This window comes from Rhamphochromis longiceps, linkage group LG17, assembly GCF_057381845.1.
Source record: "Rhamphochromis longiceps isolate RC_006_pf linkage group LG17, R_longiceps_female_GT1.1, whole genome shotgun sequence".
Classification (NCBI taxonomy): domain Eukaryota; kingdom Metazoa; phylum Chordata; class Actinopteri; order Cichliformes; family Cichlidae; genus Rhamphochromis; species Rhamphochromis longiceps.
Genome location: NC_140573.1, coordinates 18,555,012 through 18,574,424, shown reverse-complemented (window position 1 = coordinate 18,574,424; position 19,413 = coordinate 18,555,012). Strand labels below are relative to the sequence as shown.

Here is a 19,413-nt window from a genome sequence, read left to right as displayed (position 1 = left end):
TCAATAATTTGTCCACTTTATTTTTATGGTCAATAAATCCAAAGGAAAATGAATATGGGAAAAAAAATGTCGTGTTCCGTACTGACAGAACATTGTGCTAAACATGTTTTTAAAACTTTAAGAATTTATTTCTAAAAATCAAGCTTCACAGATAGAGTTACATCTATGTCAGTGTCTGAGAGCAGGGCTCAGAGGTGTAAATTAGCCTTTGTATGTGTAGTTTCACGTCCACTTTAATTACACGTCAGAGCATGTATTTTGTATTTTTTGGCAGTGTTGGTCTTCCATACAGTGTGAGATTAGAAGTTTAAAGATGAAGCAGACAAACTTACACATCTGAAAAGTCATATTTTTTATTCTTTTTAAACACTCTGAATCAAACCAACCTCTATACCACAGTAGTGCAAGATTACCTGTGAATACGTCTGATCACATGACCTGCTGTCCATCCAGGTGAGGCCAGAGATCCCCTCTGATTGCCTCAGAGGACACCTGAGAGTTAACCTGCCAACAAGCTCCTTTGACCCCCCCCCCAGAGAGTCTTGGCAGTCTTTGTTTCACTTCCTGCCGTCAATCACAAGGTCCAAGTGTGGCAGGAATAGCCACCACGGCAAAACACATAGGCGATGTCTGACATCAGTGTATTGATTTAACGTCCCATGAACCAACTATTCCCAATGTACTAATGTCAGAAAACAGAAAAAATCGTTCCAAAGCTGACAGGCTGCAGTGAGTACTGCCTCCGGTGGAGGTACTGATTACTACAGCCACAATTTTCAATCACGAATTGATTAGAAGTGAAAAAAAAAGTTTAAAGTGCGAGTCCCTCAGACAGGTCTGCACACGACATGTTAAAGCAGCGGTGAGTGTTCAGTCACAGCAGCTCTCTGATTCGACGCATTTCAGCATTTCCTGTTTTTAAACTGTTGGAGTGACGTTTTGGCCCTTTAACGAGTTACCACAGCAGCACGGACATGTTAACCAGTTCCCAAAGTGCTTCTTCCAGACCTCATATCCTGATATTAGCTCAGAGGTCACGCCAACCTATGGTTCTAACCCACCCTATGGATATGCCCATGTAAAGCTGCAGTACTCTCTCAAGCCCCTGCCACCAGATAAACACAGATGAGCTTCATCACAAACTCCTTCACCACTCGGCAGCCATCTTGAAACGCATAAAGGCACTTATTAGGCAGTTACTGTGGAACATGAAGGTCAGGGAACAATCAGACTGGTCAGAGGTAGAGTCAGGTCAGGGGTCAGATTTATTTGACCTGACAGATTACGCTGTACAGATGATGTCAAATATGTGATTGGAAGGCCAATCTCCGATCACACTGAGTGGATCGTTGTGGAAAGCAGAAAGACGATCATTACTGTGACAAATTAGATTAAAGCCAACCGCTCAGAGGCGTTACCAAGATGGCTGCCGAGCTGTGAGACCACTCAGATGGTCTGACCTTCATGAAAGGTTGTTACCCCAGCAGAAACCTGCCATTAGACTCAGCTGTCATCGATTAAGAGCTGCTACACTACCTGTATGCCCCTGAATGCCGCTCACACAGGAAGTTCCATCACCGTGAATCAGACCCGATCGAGTCATAGCTGGTTTGATTTATTCGACTTTTACCTGCATTTAAAAACCATTCAACTGCTGGCTTCGTCCCCTCCTTGTCCTCCACTGTCAGGGTCGGCCCTGACACAACACGGAATCGTTGGTTTGTGTTGCGTGTGTGAACTCACGACACCTCGATGACCTCCATACTGCCCGAGAAGCTTGATTGACTCCCCGCCGTGCCCATTTCCTCGCGGGAGCGGCTGTCCGCCATCCCATCTCCAAACTCCATCTGGCAGCTGCGCCGCTTCAGCTGCTTCTCAAAGCTGCTCTCTTCGTGCCAGCTCCTCCTCGAGTCACCGCGGTCATGTGTCCGCTGCCGCCGCCGTACCGCCTCCAAGCCGTGATTGCAGCTGTACGCCGTGAAGCCGCCGCCGCTCAGGATAGCCGATGTAGAGTAGAAGCGCGTGGACTCTGAGGAGAGGTACCATCCACTGGCCAAAGAGGAGGTGGAGACGGTGACAGGGCCCAGTAGGATGTCCGAGTGCCAGCCCTTCAGGGCGCTGCCACCTCCTGGTTTGGCGAGGTGCTGCTGGCTCCGTGAGAGGCCGAACAGGAAGCTGGTGGCGTTCTCCTCCATGCTCCCGCTCCGGTGCAAGTGGTGGGAGCAGTTGGTTGGAGCGGCGGGTGGCTTAGCAAAGCCGCTGGAGGCCGATGACACCGCTGGCTGCGGGCTGCCTGCCTCCTCCTTATCAGGGCTCTGCTCCGGCGTGGACTGCTCTGAAACCTCCTCCACTGGCGAGAACTGGCAGGGTTTACTCGTTGTCTCTTTGAAGGATGGCGGCTTGTAGAAGTCATTGCTGTCCCCCGACCCGCTGTGAGGCGCGAAAACTCGATGGGTGCCGCCCCCGCCAGGCTCGCCATATGACTTGATGTCCAAAGAGAAGGAGCGTTTCAACCGGGCACTGTCTTCTGAGCCGTCGGCGAGCTGCAGGCCACTCAGAGCCTGAGCCAGCAGGCGCTCCTCGGGGGCATTGGCTAAAACGCACGGCAGGGTCAAAGGTTCCAGCAGTGTCACGCCGGGCGTTGGGACCGCATCCTCAGGCTGAGCGCAGGCCTCGCTGCTGGGCTCCGGAGGATGGAGACACTTGGGTTTGGCGTCCGTACCAGGAGGACTTTTTATCTTCTTCTCAAAGTCCAGCAGCTGACCCAGGAAGTTAAAGTTGGGCGAGATAGTCGGCCGCTTTTCCTTCACAAACCTGAATGAGGAAGAGAAACAGGAGCATGACTATGGACAGGAAGCAACACGACAGGTTAATGAGGATCAAACACTTACAGCTGTCAGCATCATTCAATACCAAACATGCGCACATTTAAAGTTTGCATTATTAGGGGCGTGGCTTCTGACTGACAGGTGGAGGCTGACACATGCAGCTGTAGCTGCTAGCCGTGTTTGTTAGGGATCGTCCTAGTGACTGTTTCTTAGTTGAGAAAAAAACAAGATGAACCGACTCGTCTAAAAGTAAATATTCAATAAAAACAAATGCCGCTTAATGACAAATTATCATCTGAAAACTAAACTGCGCACAAAAATCAGCCATTTTCTTCTGCTTATCTGGAGTTGTCAGGGGAGCCCAGACCTCCCTCTCACCACCTCCTCCAGCTTAGACTGAATGAATGACTGAACTCCTCACACTATCACAAGGCAGAGTCCATCCACTCCTAGGGGAAAGCTAATTTCTGCCACTTGTGCCTTCAATCTAGTTCTTTCACCTTTAAAAGAACTAACTACAGTGTTAACAAACATCATGCCGAGATTAACTGATACATGGTGTTTCTCGGGCAGCACGGTGGCACGGTCGGTAGCACTGTTGCCGCACAGCAAGAAGGTCCTGAGTTCAATTACACCATCAGGCCTTTCAGTGTGGAGTTTGCATGTTCTCCCTGTGTTTGCGTGGGTTCCCTCTGGGTACTCCAGCTTCCTCCCACTGTCCAAAGACATGCAGTTAGTGGGGATAGGTTAACTGGTTAATCCAAATTGCCCATAGGTGTGAATGCGGGAGTGAATGTGAGCGAGAATGGTTGTCTGTCCCTGTGCGTTAGCCCTGTGACAGACTGGCGATCTGGGCCCCCCGCAACCCTGAAAAAGGATAAGCTTGGATGGTGTTTCTCACCAACAATGCTCCATCTGGTGGCGTCTGACTAATCCGCCCAACTATATAGCTGCTGTGAGGCTCGTGTACTAACAGAGTGTCTGAGCTCCAGATTCTATGCAAACATTACGTGGATGTAAAATAAATGTCTAAACTTGTCTCTGGTTGCTTGTTGGGGCTTCAGAAGCCTTGTCAACGGCTGACTGATGACTACAACCTGGTTATGTTCAGAGTTCAGTGACCTCTGATGACATCACAGGGGGAAGAACTCAGAAAACTGAGCATTCAAACATTTTAAACTAACAAACAGACTTGGTCCCAGGTCAGATTCAGAAGTCCTGGCTTCTCACCTGTACGCCTCGTCCAGTGACATGTCCATCCTCTTCATGATGTAGGCGATGGCGATGGTGGCCGAGCGGGAGATTCCAGCCAGGCAGTGGACCAGGACTCGGGCGTTGGAGGCTTTGGCCTTCTCTGAAACACAACAAAGTTCAGACTGAGCAGAGAGCAGTAGGGTCTGGTTTATTCAGTCACACAAGAGAGGTGGGCAAGTGATGCTGACCTATGAACTCCACCGAGTGATCCAGCCACGGCAGGATCTTCTCACAGAACGAATCGTTGACGGGGACTCGGAGGAAGTGGGAGTCTGGGATGAAGTCTGGTTTGGGGCAGGTATTGCTGGCGTTCAGGACGTAGGCAATGTCGTTCTGTTGTATCAGGTCCTGGAAAACAAACACAGGTTTGGATCAGAGCTGGACCAGAGAGGCTGGACCCCAAGAAGAGAGAATTAAAAAAAATAAAATACATTTTTTTAAAAAAGCGTTCGGGGGCAGGGCTGTGATGTGGGGGTGGTGCTGTGTCACCTTGTTGAGGACATCCCTCTGGCAGCCCAGGTACAGGTGAGGCAGAATACGGGTCGGCCCGATGTTGGTGACGGGCAGGCAGGGTTGAGAGATGCAGGAAGGAACCAGGGTGGACTTCCCCTCACAGAGACCAGGAAAAAGGTGAGAGAACTCGGAGAACCCACCTGAGACCCCACACACACACACACACACACACACACACACACACACACACACACACACACACACACACACACACACACACACACAGAGTCAGCTGACAGTGAAATAATGAGGTCAACAGCTGTGCTTCCTTCCGGCAGGAATCAGACTGAATCTTTGTCTCTGCTCGACTCAAACATCCTCATCACCTGTTGCCAGGCAACAAGCCAGAGCATCGATGTTCTGCAGCCTCCTTTGGAAACCGATTTATTTCCAGCAGAAAGTGCCAGGTGAGTCCAGCTATTGATCATGTAAAGAAAACGTTCTGATCTATAACTACACCTGTGATCATGATTGTACACAATCCAAAGACAGAACCTGAAAGATGTTCACACAGTTTTTAACTGAGGCCCAAACACTCCTGGTTTAAATGTCCTGGTACTTTTAAAAAAATAAATAAATACATTTAATCAATTAAATTCTGTTACAATTTTTTTAAGTTTACTGACTGATTTTTGACTTTTTTTAAAACTTTTTTCAATTTTTTATGATTTGTGTTTTTTCTTTTATTTTTAAGCATTTCTTTTACATTCTTATTTTAATTTAAAAAAATTAAATATTCTGTGTTTTTGTAGCTAATTTTAACAGCTTGTCTGTTTATGGATTTAAACATAGCATATGAGCACTTCCTGCTCACATGCCTGTCTGACTCAGTTCGCTGGCGGGCGTGTTTTGTGATCCTCGGCGCTGATGAAGACTCTGGTCTCCCAGTGGAAGTGGCTGTTGTGTAACTGAAACCTCAGAGCTAGCACTTTGTTTGGTTTTTCTGATGTGAGGGTGGAGCCACCGTGCAGCATTACATCATCGTTACATAACGCCACACTCAGTAGAAATAGCTGCAGGCAGCTGCAGCATGCTCGCTCAGAGCTAGAGCCGATCAGAAATCAATAATCTGATCGGTTCCTTCCCATTAGCTGCTGCCATCTCACTTTAATCACCTTTAACGAGTGTAAATGAGGTTTAATGGCGTCGCAGAGACGTCCAGCAGGTAGCAGCCGCTCGCTTTCAGAGGTTTCCTGTTTAAACTTAGATTACAGCTGCATGCCAGAGTCAGAGGCTCAAGATTCATCGTCATGACTCGGTGAACCCGGTGAACTGCTCACCCCCCACAGTTAAACGTTCCCTACAGGCCACACTCTGAACTTTAGTTATGGCAGAGCGACGCGGGTGCAGGGAGGCTCACCTGAGAGCAGGTGTACGGAGGGGAAGCTCCTCTCCAGTTTAACCAGCAGGACACTGATAAAGGACTCGGAGCTCAGAGCGGCTGGGTCGGCAGAGCTCTGATCGTACACCACCACCTCCTGATCGGCCTGCAGTTCCAACTGCAACACAGATACACAGGTACATCCAGGATCAGGAAAAGAGAAAATAAATCTGCACATAATAATAAAGGATATTGAGCTTGTAAAAAAAATAAATAAAAAATTCCCATCAACTTGAAACTAGAAACAATGCCTCAGTGAGCATGTGCAGATGAATGGCAAATCATGTCAGCATCACCCAACAACTCCACTCACCACATCAGGCACGGTCACGTCTGACTCTGAAAACATTGCAACAGCACTTAAAGCGACAGCTGTGTCCATCTTTTATATACAGTTTGTGACACAGTGACCAGTCATTTGTCCCCTGGCCTGCTCTGTACTTTAACCTAACGCATCGTTCTGAATCTGAGCCGTATTCTAACCACACCGGAGCAGCCCCCACCCTCCCACCACCACCACCACTACTCACCTTCTTTTTGGCTGAATGCTGCAGCAGCTCGGCAATCTGCACCTTGTCCTGCTGCAGCCTCCTCTTCATCAGCTTGGAGCAGTTCACGTTTACGGCCTCCAGGATGTGGGAGGTATTGTAGTCAACGAAGGGCCGGCTGTCAATCAGCACCACCCGGTCCAGCGCCCCCTCCAGCAGCGCTACCAGAGCTTCTGGCCCGATAGGGCGCACAATCCCGGGCCTTGCCATACCCAGTCCAGTCCGCGACCCCACACGCTCACACATGTGAGCTGCCTCCTCTCACTTCCCTACCACCCCCCCACCCCCCTCCCTCCCTGGTAGTAATCCTCCTCCTCCCCCCCTCCTTGTGGGCGTCCCGGCCGGCAGTCCAGCACAGTGATGCAGTCTGGCCAAGAACCTCAGAGGATGAAGAGCTCCATTGTGTCGGCCGGGTATGATGTCATCCCGATGGCAGCCCCAGAGAGAGAGAGAGAGAGGGAGAGAGAGAGAGCCAATCCCAACTGTGTGTGAGATGGTGGTTCAGAGTGTGTGTGTGTGTGTTCAGTCCATCAGTGTGTGTGTTTGCAGCGAGGGGGAGGGGCTTTCATTCACTCCAACAGCCGTCTTTTCTCCTGATGACATCACTCTGAGTTTTAAAATCTGAAACACAAACAGAGTCAGAGTGAGTCTGCATCACAGTCGCTTCAGAAACATTCAACGACGCCACGCCAAATCAGGACAAACCTTATTCACACAGAAAACCATGACCGTGAGACAGGTGGGTCAGGTTGTCCGGCACATCAGGATGACACAAAACACATCGCGCCCAATTTCACTAAACTTTATAGAGAGCCTGAAACATGAGCAGAGGAAGGAGCTGGAGAGTTACGGCGCTGTTCTCATTGCTTTCCTGAAAACCGTGAAAAAGAGACGTGCGTTTTGGAGTAGGGCTGCTCGATTATGGCAAAAATGATAATCACGATTATTTTCACTGAAATTGAGATCTCGGTTATTTGACAATATTTATTTAACCCTTTAAGACCTACCATATAACCAAGTCCGCCAGAGCTTATATTATTTATTTATTTATTTGTTTTTGTTTTTTTACATGCTGTAGTGCCATTTTTGGGAGCATTTCAAGTTGCTATACAGCAATACAACTGTTATAGCCCATATTTTAATAATATGTATGCATTAAGTCCATGGTAATTACATTAATTACAAAAAAGTGCAATAAACTACAAAAAAATTGAAAATCGTTTTTGTTTTTTTACATATATTTCTACTTGGGGAAATTTAAGAGGCTTATCCCTCAAAACTTTAAATACAAAAAAGTTGCAAAAAATAGTTTCCCACCACAGGAAATTTATTTTGAGTGTCTTCATAGTTTTATTTTGGAGATACAGCAATTTTTATATAATGCAGGAAAAACAAAAAACAATCCTATGATGCAAATTTGCAAAGAAAACAGCATGTGCATCAAAATAAACTATTTCCAGCAGTGGAATTTGAGTTCTAAGCATCCCAGAAACTATTCAGAAAAGTATATAGTCAAACATGACTTATAAAAACACCAGTATAGGCTTTTAAGGCCTACAAGTAAAAAAACTACATTTTCCGCGAAAATGACGTCACTTCCGGTTTCGGACAGGAAATGGCGGGCATGAGATAGTTCACGTTGACTTCATTTTCATTGTTGGAAGTGTTACGAACAGCTGATCGGATCGGCAAAGCGTGTTTCTGGAATATTATGTTTTTGTTCCTGCAAGCGCTTTTTATGCAATTTTTGCAAAGCTATATGTGGAAGGAAACCGTGACCGAGGACAAGCTGATGGCATAAGATGTAAGTACAACTCCTCTGGTTTCATATGCAAAACAAATTATTGCGCTAGCTTACGCGGTTCCTGTTCTACAGGGATTTAAAGGGTTAACAATAACAATGTATTGAATAATGACTTTAAAAAAAATAATATAAAATAGTGTGCAAATACTGATAACAGTGCAAATGTTTGCAATATAAAAAATAAATGAAAAATGTAAACATCTATATTTAGTGAACTTTGCAGTGTTGCTCTGTGGTGCAGCTACGACACCGTAGCAAAGTTTACACACTATGTCTACTTGATCCACGTCTGACTCCGCAAACCCATAATGTTTCCACACCACTGAAGTTTTTTTTTTTACCTCTCTTTTCAACCAATGGCAGTCACTCTCCTCCCCAAATAACTTCTGCTTAGCTTTCCGAGCTTCCCTTGGGTCCTCTTAATTGTTGTGACGTGTGTTCGAAATGCAGAGAGGTGCGCTTGATTTGCCACACGGAGCAGCGCGAGAGTAAAGCACGAGGGAGGGGCTAATAATCGGCTCAGTCATTTTTAATGATCGTTGAAAGCCCAGATCGTAATCGTGATTAAAATTCGATTAATTGAGCAGCCCTATTTTGGAGTGGGCCTTACAGTCAGTAATAAAGATTTAAATCAGTTGTTTGTTGGGAGGAGGTACACTACATGCAGGTGATCTCACCTTCCAGCTGAAAATAATTATCAAATAACACCCTCATACTGAGCTGTGTAAGAAATCAGCGATGCAGTGGTTTCTGTGCTCGAGCTCGTAAAAGTGTGACGAATGATTGAGCTGCTTCTTTGAGCTCAGGTGTTGAAGCACTTATCTGCACAATCTCACACACACACACACACACACACACACACACACACACACACACACACACACACACACACACACACCTTCATACATCAAATTACTTTTTGCACAGTGTTCAGTTTTTTGCACAACCCACTGTCATTGTTGCACCTTTCAATTGCACTGTCTTGTGTCTGTATCGTTCTATTCTGTCTGGTGTTGCACTGTGTTTGTTTTGTTTTTTGCAATTTTTGCACACTTGCACTTTATGTAGTCCTGTGTTGATTGTCTGTTATATGTAGCACCATGGTCTTGGAGGAACACTGTCTCGCTTTACTGTGTACTGTACCATTGCACATGGTTGAAGTGACAATAAAGCCACTTGACAACTTGATCCAGCTGTGCAGGTATGACAGAAGCTGGTCTCAGGATGACTCACAGCTCTGCACCAGGACACTCCCTCATGCTGTAAAAGTTAGAGCCGAAAAATCCCCAAACTTGTTGCACCTTCTCCTCAGAGTGGGACTTAGTTGCTTGGCACATCTGTAAAGGGTCCTGCTGCTTCATTTTAGTGATGTCACCGAGGTTCAGCGCACAAGTGGTCAACCGTTAAACTCGCGGTCCCAGCCAAAGGAAAGTGAAACCATCCACCTGGGATAGATGGAGTGGTCCCAGGTCTCTACAGCTGCAGATAACACAGCGGAGAGCAGGAATCCCAAATCACCTTCACAGGTAACTGTAAGCAGGACTGACCCGTATACAGCCAGGAGACCCAGAAAAAGTCCCCACATTTTATTTCCTTCTGTCGGCGGCACCACATTTAAAACATGTTAACGAGACGGAGGCAACGCTGTAGCTCCACAGACTCACCAGCATCTCTGGAATGGCTCGAACTTTGCTGGACTGTTGATGAATAAATTTATGTGAGATGTAATTAAGACACTTTATCAGAGGGAAAGTGTGACTTTAGACCAGGGGTGTCAAACTCGCAGCCCTGGGTCCCCTTGCAGCCCACGTGTTGTTGAATTTAATGTTAAAATAAGTTCTTTAAAAAGCAAAAAAAAATTTAATATGAAGGCAATATGAGCAGAGAGTACAAACATGTTTAAGGATTGACTGTGTTAGTAAGAACGTTATTTGTAAAGAAAACACCAGCAGTCAAAAACTAATGTGTAAAGTGTAAAAACTAATGTCTGTCTTATTTTGTTAAATACGAACAAAATTATAGGAGATGTGCTGCCATGTGTTTGGCCAGAAAGAGAGTAACAATTTATTTATTTGGTAGTTCATTGTAAGGCTTCAGTTAGTTAAGAGTGAGGGGGAAAACAATTGTGTTCACGTTTTCAGTTTTGTCTTTTTATACAATATTTGAAATCTAAAAAACAAACAAACAAACAAAAGACACTACATTTTTGGAAATATTTGTGGGTGTTTTCCTGTTTGTTTGTTTTTTAGTACTACTTGAAAACACTAAAGTGAGCTTCAGGTGATTTAAGTTTGAGACCCTTGCTTTAGACACTCAAGCCTGACATCAGCTGCACAATTTTAGCTTATAACCAGCTGCTGCTGTTTAGCTGGGTCGCTGTCAGCTGTGGGGAGACGTGAGGGTCACATGTCTGAGCAGCTGACAACGACGAGAATATATGAGCACGTTTATCTTTGTTTTCATGTGTTAGACTTCACTCAGGAGAAGCTTGAGGAGAAAGAGGATGAGGTGGAGATGAGACTGATGAAAGTGGTACCTGTGATGGTTAAATGAAACCAATGATTGAAGGAGTGTGGACAGTGGTTGCAGAGCTGTGATGGTGTTTAAAGAGTTAACATGTCCACAGTGAGCTGCACACACAAGACTGCAGCTCCAACATCAACCTTCAGGTGTGTTAGCATCACATCCACATTAAAACGATTGTGTAAACTACAGCCATCCCTCCAAAGAGCACTGACCTACATTCCCCCCCGACAGAACGGATGGTTTATGTGGAGGAACTGAATTAGCGCCTGCAAGGAGGAATGTAAAATCAAGAGGAGACCAGCCTGGAGCCATGAACCAGGAAGAAAGAGGACGATTGTGTTTTCTGGAGCCTTTAAACAGCAGCTGGAGCTTCTGGCTGTGTCTCCAACATCAGGTTCCACTTCAATCCAATAATTCGGATCCCGCTGATGTTTTTCCAAGCCAGGACATTCCTGCTCTGACACCCGATCTGTCAAATTACTGGCTACGAGCCACAGGAACAGATGGCATCACGGGCACCGGTCTGCAGAAATGCCTCGACTCAAATCACCTGCCAGCCTCCTGCAACATCACACACTGAGCTCAGGCGGCATGCCGGAGTCACGTGACCCACCGTCGCCATGACCATTAATCTTAATTGGAACCCACCTATAAAACTTTCATGTTAAACATGAACCCCTGCGGCAGGAGATCTGTGACAGGAAGTGAGGTGACCAGGCGCCTTGTATAACATCACTACTGCATTTAGATTCAGAGAGACAAACAGGCTGCTTGGTCGTCCTTCTGACTCAAAAACCTAAAAATAGCCCTGGAGTGTTATTAAGCCGATGTCACTGTCACTAAAGCAGAAAAACAAAAATAATCTGAGTGGTGGGCGCTCACTGAGTACTGACCTCCTGTCAGAGTTTGGTTTTCTCTGGAGGTTCGAGCTCTGAGTCATGATGATTTTAGTCTGAGGGCGAGCGCCGGCCTCGTCCTCAGCTCTACACCACAGGTAAGAGTCCAGGTAGAGGCTGTTATCAGGTGTAACAGAGCGGTGAAGTCGGGCCTCTGAGACACAGAGAGCCCTCATCTTCAAACACCATCAGATAAAGAGCGCTGCCACTTCCTGCTCCTCTGCGCCTCTACATGTGACAGGTGCGCTCAGAGCTTGAGCTGACAGTGGAGACCGGTCAAAGGTGAATGACCTGAGGTTAAAAGCAGCCAATCACAGGACTTTAGCCCTGTGCTGACATCACACACAGACAGGTTAGACTCCCGCTGTGCTCACCTGAGCCAACACTCTGAAAATGACGCTGGAGTGTCGACCAATCACCCGGAGGCAAGCATTCAAAATAAGAAGCTGGTAAAAAGGTGGGTGGGGCATGCTGCAGCAGATTGTTTTAACTATTAATTATAATAAAAAAATTTAAAATGAGGCTTCCAAAGCCACTACAGAGAGGAACTTGTGGTTCAGCCCCAACACATGATCAGCTCATTGTGCTGAAGAGGAAGTAAACCAGTGCTGTGATGGCTATAAACAACGCCATGATTGAGCGTTTAATTGTAATTGGTGGAAACGCTGTCAGCAGCTGGCCGTCACCCTGACATCACTTCCGGTTCCCTCAAGGACACTGATCAGGCTTCACCACCATCCTACTGACCTGCATGACACTTAAATTTCCTCACTGAGCACACTCACTAAACGTAAACGCATAAATAAAAATTATTCACTGCTCTGGTCATGTGACTCACCGGCTCTAAACTGACACCTCTCAGCATCAGTGCAAACGTTTAAAAACAAACCACTGAAAACGGCGAGGTTTTCCTCTCCTGAAGGAAACACACAGATAATAAGTGAGTTAGCTGGGTTTCATTTACCTGACAGTGCTTATGAAATAATCTAACACAGGTTAGGCTGATAAAGGTCCACCCTCACAGGTGAGTATTGATTACTGACAGATTGATTATTGGCAGCTTAAACCATCAGTTTTCAGTTCCTTTAGACTGTTATTACCACTGAGATGAACCACAATTGTTTTATTTCATTAACTCTGTTCCATCACAGTCTGGATATCTGTAAGAACACAGACTCTCAGGGGACTGTCTGGACCGGTATAGCTGTACAGTACACACCTACAGCAGCCGGCTAGGTTGATCTAACCCTGCAGTATTTCAATCCAAAGTTTTATTATTGTACAGGCTGTGTGGACCCTCTGATGCTCATATTATCCTTCAGTATGTTGATCATGCTTATTTGCTGCCTGCGTTTGTACTGACAGTGTGCAGAGATGATGCAACAGAGACGGTTCTCAAATTTAAATGTCAAACCTTCTTCTGAAGTCTGAAACGTGACTCTGAGGTCAGATCACTCAGAGAAGTGTGAGCTTCATTTACTCAGCTTACCTGATTCACACACCTAATGGTCACCTGTTAACTTTGTAATAACTTATTTACATTTGGATGTTTATTTCACTTAAAAAAAATAATGGAACATTTCCATTAAATATATTATTTATATTTAAAATAAATGTACCTTTAACTTTAAGGACATTTAGTAAGGGAAGTCTAGTGTGTGCTGTTAAAAGCATGCTCAGCAGTTTAAAGGTTATCTGAGAGTCTGAAGGGTGCTTCATTTATCAGACATTAATATAAACAAATAGGCTTTATCTTTTATTTTAGGAGGTTTGGGCAGATTTAAGGAGAGCTTAATGTTTACAGCTCTGTCATCGGTGGTGTTCAGGGTTATCTGAGTGAATCACGAGGAGATTAATGCTCATACTTTACCTTTGAGGAAGTTTCACCATGTTTAAGGAAGACTGGTCAAAATGAAATTGAGATGAGCAGATAAAGAGTTTCTGCGGTAATAAATGGATATCTGCCTGCATAGACTGAGTTAGTTATTATTTATAAGGATGTTAATACACATACATAACGCTAGTTTTCATTTTAAGGAAGTCCTGGCATATTTAAGGGAACTTACAGGCACTGGAACTGTAATATGAGCTAATATGAGTGGTGTCAGCAGAGTTTAAGGGTAATTTAAACAAATAAGTAAATTTACTATTATTTAAAAGGACATTACTACCCACAAATATTGTTCTGTCTTTATTTTAAGGCAGTTTCGGTATATTTTAGCGCAGTCACAGACGGTCTAATACGAGCTAACCTGTGCTGTTGTAGTGTGAGTTTGATTTAAGGGAGGCCTGGCTGCTGTTGGAGGCTCCTCGCTGGTTCTGGGAGCTTCGGGCGGTGTGGGCGACATTTCGGATGTTACGTTGGCCGTTTTATAACTCTCTCAGCCCGCTGCTCTCTCACATTTTATCGGTGTGTCTCCGCGTTCTGACCGCCACTCCGGCTCACCTAAAAAGAAACCGACGAACAGCGACGTTTTCCCGCTAAGTTCCCCTCAGACGCGGGGTTAGCCCGGGCTGACACACGGAGCGAACTTTAACTTTAGGCCCGGTAACGGAACTTCAGCCGCCGCTCGGTCACTCTTGAACCAGAAATTTTGGTGAACTCACCGTCTGAAAACTCGACGTCAGAGTCCGGACAGCAGCTCCTCCGACCCGGCTGGACAAACCGGGGGAGTCCGCCTGGTGTACCGGAGAGGACGGGTCGCAGAGGAGAGCAGAAGCGGCGGAGGGACTCGGTGAAGTCCTGGTGCTGCCATAGAACGATGAGGTCACCGCGATAAAAATAACAGCATGGCGTCATCGTCAGAGCTGCTCGGCTCGGCGCAACGGGCTCTTAAAGGCGCAGGCAGCGATGCAGTGCGCACGCGCAAAGTACTGCCTCTGGAAAAGCCCGAGAGTGCTGTGTCCTGCAAAATATAGTGTATATACTGCAAATTATATTGCGAAATATACTGCAAGTTATACTGTAAATTATACTGCCAAATATATTGCAAGATATACTGTACAATATATTGCGAAATATACTGTATATACTGCGAAATATACTGTATATACTGCAAATTATACTGTGAAATAGACAGACAAGTTCACTGTACAATATACTGCAAAGTGTAAGTCACAGCAGAAGATGATCCTGGTTTCAGATGAAAGAAGACCTTCCATCTGTTCTCACCTGTTCCCCGCAGACACCTATAGCCTACTGAGTAGGCTATAGGTGTCTACTCACTCATATGAGTGAGTAGACTCACTCATATGAGTCCCTACTCACTCATATGAGCCTGAAAGTTTACCCAGAATGCACTTTGTGAGGAACACAGATCAAACACGGACGCAGTTTTGCTCCTCTCCGTCACAGAAACAGTTTATTCAGACTTTGATCAATCACACAGGTGCTACTCACAGAATAAAAGTCCTGCTCTCGTGACGAATGCAGTGTAAACCTGATCTAACGGAGCCTGATAGTGTTTTTCAGGCTTGAGACTTTCATGTGCTCTGCTGCACTCAAAGTGTTGGAAAAACAGTGAAAGCATTAATCTGGAACCTGTGTACTTGGAGCACTGAAAATACTACCAGCATGCTGGTAAAATGTCAGATTGTGGTGGATGGGATATTTTTGTGTGTTTGTGTAACCTTGCTGATTGTGTAATGTTTCTGAATCAGCTAGTTGTCTTGGGATGCCGAGCACAGAGATGACAATGTAAGCGACACAAGCAGAAGAAAACTGAAAGCTCTCTCATACTGGAGCAATTAGGACGCATGGCTAACTCTCACTGATGAAGGCATCAGACAGACGGTTGTCATCTCATGCCTGCTTTCAGATGCTCTGAGCACGCTTGTTTCTTCTCACAGTAAAGACTTTCATCTTTGGTTCATCTCACGCCAACAGGTTTAAAATATAAATAATTAAAAGAATTTCTGGCTGCTGAAAAAGTAGCTGGAAATGCACAGGAAGAATCAACGGTGTTCAACAGACCAATCACAGCAGCTGCATCAACCTGACGTACAGGTACTTTTTTAGAGGTGCAGGTTAGGTTAGAGTGTGGAATTAGGGGAGTTTGTGGCTACATTGTAGTTATGATGCAGACCATAAATCTAAAGTAACGAACGCTAAAACACGCGTGAACAAGCTGTGAGAAGATTGGCAGCTCAGTTCGATTCAGAGAGAAGCTGATTGCTGAAGCAGACCACAGATTAGGATCTGATCAACGAGCACAGAGAGTAGTGATGGGCTCACATGTTCTGCCTCGCAGCTGCTCTAAACGGTAAGCCTGAAAAATAATATCAGTGTTATGTCTTTTATTCTGACACAGTGTTTCACTACATCACTTTCTCTAATGGTACCGCAGGAGGTACAGAGGTCAGAGGTATAACCATAGCAACCAGTTAGAATCACACTGCATGAAGAGGTTTGATCGTAGCTCTAATGTAGTACAGGTACAGTCAAGATAACAGCCACACCTGAGGAGGAACGGCAAGTGAATGTGACAGTCATGGTGGTATCTGTGATGCAGAGACAAATCGAATCAAATCACTTTTATTGTCACGTCACAAGTGCAGGTACACTGGTACAGTACATGCGAATGAAATTCTTGTGTGCGAGTTTCACAAGCAACAGAGTTGTGCAACAATACAATAACATAAAACAAGCAAAATATAAGAATGGCTAAATCTGAGAGTAATAAATATATGTACAATATAAGAATGTATGCATTACTGGATGTGTATACTAAATATGTTTTTCTACGTGTGTGTGTGTGTGTGTGTATACATATTTTACAAATTAAATAGAGTAAACAATAAAATAAAATATACAGAGGTTGGTAGTTGGACATGTGCAAAACAGTGGCATTTATATACAGTGTGGAGTGCATAATGTTGAAGTTCCAGTAGTGAAGCTGAGGTGTCTATGAAGTGTTCAGCAGTCTGATGGCCTGATGGAAGAAGCTGTCTCTCAGTCTGCTGGTACGGGACCGGATGCTGCAGAACCTCCTTCCTGATGGAAGTAGTCTGAACAGTTTATGGCTGGGGTGACTGGAGTCCTTGATGATCCTCCCCGCTTTCCTCAGGCACCGCTTCCTGTAGATGTCCTGGAGGGAGGGAAGCTCACCTCCAATTATCCGTTCAGAACATTGCACTACTCTCTGGAGAGCTTTGCGGTTGTAAGCGGTGCTGTTGCTATACCAGGTGGTGATGCATCCAGTGAGGATACTCTCAATGGCACAGCGGTAGAAGGTCCTGAGGATGCATGCCAAATCTTTCCAGTCTCCTGAGAAAGAAGAGGCGCTGCTGCACCTTCTTCACTGTTTTGTTTATGTGTCCTGACCACGTAAGATCCTCAGCTAGATGTACACCAAGGAACCGGAAGCTGCTCACTCTCTCCACAGCAGCGCCGTTGATGGTGCTGGGGGTGTGTACTTCTCTGCACCTCTGGAAGTCCACTATCAGCTCCTTTGTCTTTGCGACGTTGAGGGTGAGATGGTTGTCTTAACACCAGTAGGTCAGGGCGCTGACCTCCTCCCTGTAGGCCGTCTCATCACCGTTGGTGATAAAACCCACCACTGTAGTGTCGTCCACAAACTTCACAATGACGTTGGAGTTGTTAGTGGCCGTGCAGTCGATGTAGAGTGAGTACAGGAGAGGGCTCAGTACATACCCCTGTGGAGCACCAGTGTTCATTAGGATGAGGTGATGCTGCCCAGTCTGACCACCTGGCGTCTGTCAGACAGGAAGCTAAGGATTCAGCTGCAGAGGGAGCTACTCAGTCCTAGATCCTGCAGTTTCCTGTCCAGCTTCGAGGGAACGATGGTGTTGAATGCTGAGCTGTAATCTACAAACAGCATTCTCACATACGTGTCTCTCTTCTCCAGGTGTGACAGGGCAGTGTGTAGTGTCAGGGCTATGGCGTCATCAGTGGACCTGTTGTGGCAGTATGCAAATTGTAGAGGGTCCAGTGAGTCGGGTAGTGAAGAGCAAACGAAGTCCCTGACCAGCTTCTCGAAGCAAATCCCACTAGTTGAACTGATCACAGCAACAGAAAGAGAAATTTGAAACAACAACATTGCAGACATAGAAGCAGAGCAGCTGCAGACAAAAGTTTCTGCATGTCTCAGCAATGCAAAGCCCCCAGCATCCAACATCAGCATGAAGGAGGAAGGCACTTACATCAGTTAGTAATGACAACATTATCATCCTTCTGCCAGACAAGGGTAGGTGCACAGTTTTGCTAAACCATATAGACTATCATGAGAAAATTTGTTCAGTGACAAAAATACTCATGAGCCCAGAAACAAGACCCAGGAAGTGACTACAGGAACAGGGTGATAGATTTTCTGGAGCAGGTAGAACAAGATAACGCTACTGACCGGACCGCATACCACAGGCTATTTCTAGGGGTGTACCTTTAAGATCACTTGTCTGTATGATCAACTCGGTCACCTATAACATCTCAAAGTTTCTGGCTTTGATGCTCAACCTGTTGGTAGGCAGCTCTGAACACCACATCCAGAACACCTTAGATTTTGTTGAGAAGGTGAGAGACGTCATTATGGAGGCAGATGAAACCATGGTCTCGTACGATGTTACATCTCTCTTCACTTGCATCCCAGTCACGGAAGCATTGAAGGTAGTTCGTAAGAGATTACAGGATGACCCCAACCTCAGCAACAGGACCACTCTTCAGCATAGACCAAGTGTGTTTGCTTTTGGAACTGTCTTCATTCCACCTATTTCACATACAAGGGTCAGTACTACCTAGGGTTCCAGTGCTAACTGAGGTTCCTCAGTTTCACCCATTGTGGCCAACTTGTGCATGGAAGAAGTGGAAAAGATGGCTCTGTTATGCTACCCTGGAACACCCCCAAGTCATTAGTTCAGGTATGTGGCTGAAACCTGGGTGAAAATTAAATCTCAGGACATACCACGATTCAGTGGTCACATTAACTCAATGGACCAAGACATCAAATTCACTGGGGAGAATATGAAAAGTAGCAGGTTAGCCTTCTTAGACTGTGAGATTTCCATCAATAATGGGGGACATTTAAAAGTCGATGTATACCGTAAATCAGATCAGTATTTAAGGTTTGACTCTCATTATCCACTGGAGCACAAACTGGGTGTCATTAGGACACTACAACACAGAGTGAACAGCATCCCTACAGACACAGGGCCCAGGGAAGCAGAAGAACATATCAAGAAGGCTCTGAGTAAATGTGGTTATCCCAGCTGGACATTTGAATCTTGGAATCATTTTTGACCAGGATATGTCCTTTAATGCACTAATTAAACAAATATGTAAGCCTGTGTCTTCTTGTGTCTTGTTTTGTGTCTTCCATTTCTGAAATATCTCTAAAATTAGAGTGACGCTGAAAAAACTAGTTCATGCATTTATTACTTCTAGGATGAACTACTGTAATTCGTTATTATCAGGATGTCCTAAAAGTTTGATGAAAAGCCTTCAGTTAATACAAAATGCAGCAAGAGTACTGACAGGGACTAGAAAGGGAGAGCAGAATTCTCCAATATTGGCTTATCATCAGTCAGTCCTTTTCTACATTAAGTGCTTCGTAGAGACTGTGACAGTGACTAAAACCATCTGGGTTGTTCCTAACGGAAAACCTTGGTTGACAAGTGGAGTACAGGCTCTAATCAGAACAGGGATAGTTCC

General features: G+C 45.4%; 1 protein-coding gene across 1 annotated transcript; it reads right to left on the bottom strand.

Annotated features, from left to right (window-relative positions):
• Positions 1 to 199: 199 nt before the first annotated feature.
• On the bottom strand, positions 200 to 14,568 carry dusp16 (dual specificity phosphatase 16). Its single transcript, XM_085386426.1, has 7 exons — positions 14,358 to 14,568; positions 6,507 to 7,145; positions 5,956 to 6,094; positions 4,572 to 4,735; positions 4,271 to 4,430; positions 4,059 to 4,182; positions 200 to 2,814 (listed from the first exon to the last, which is right to left on the bottom strand). The coding sequence occupies exons 2-7, from the start codon at positions 6,768 to 6,770 to the stop codon at positions 1,740 to 1,742; spliced, it is 1,926 nt and encodes a 641-aa protein (XP_085242552.1). The 5' UTR covers positions 6,771 to 7,145; positions 14,358 to 14,568; the 3' UTR covers positions 200 to 1,739.
• Positions 14,569 to 19,413: the final 4,845 nt, after the last annotated feature.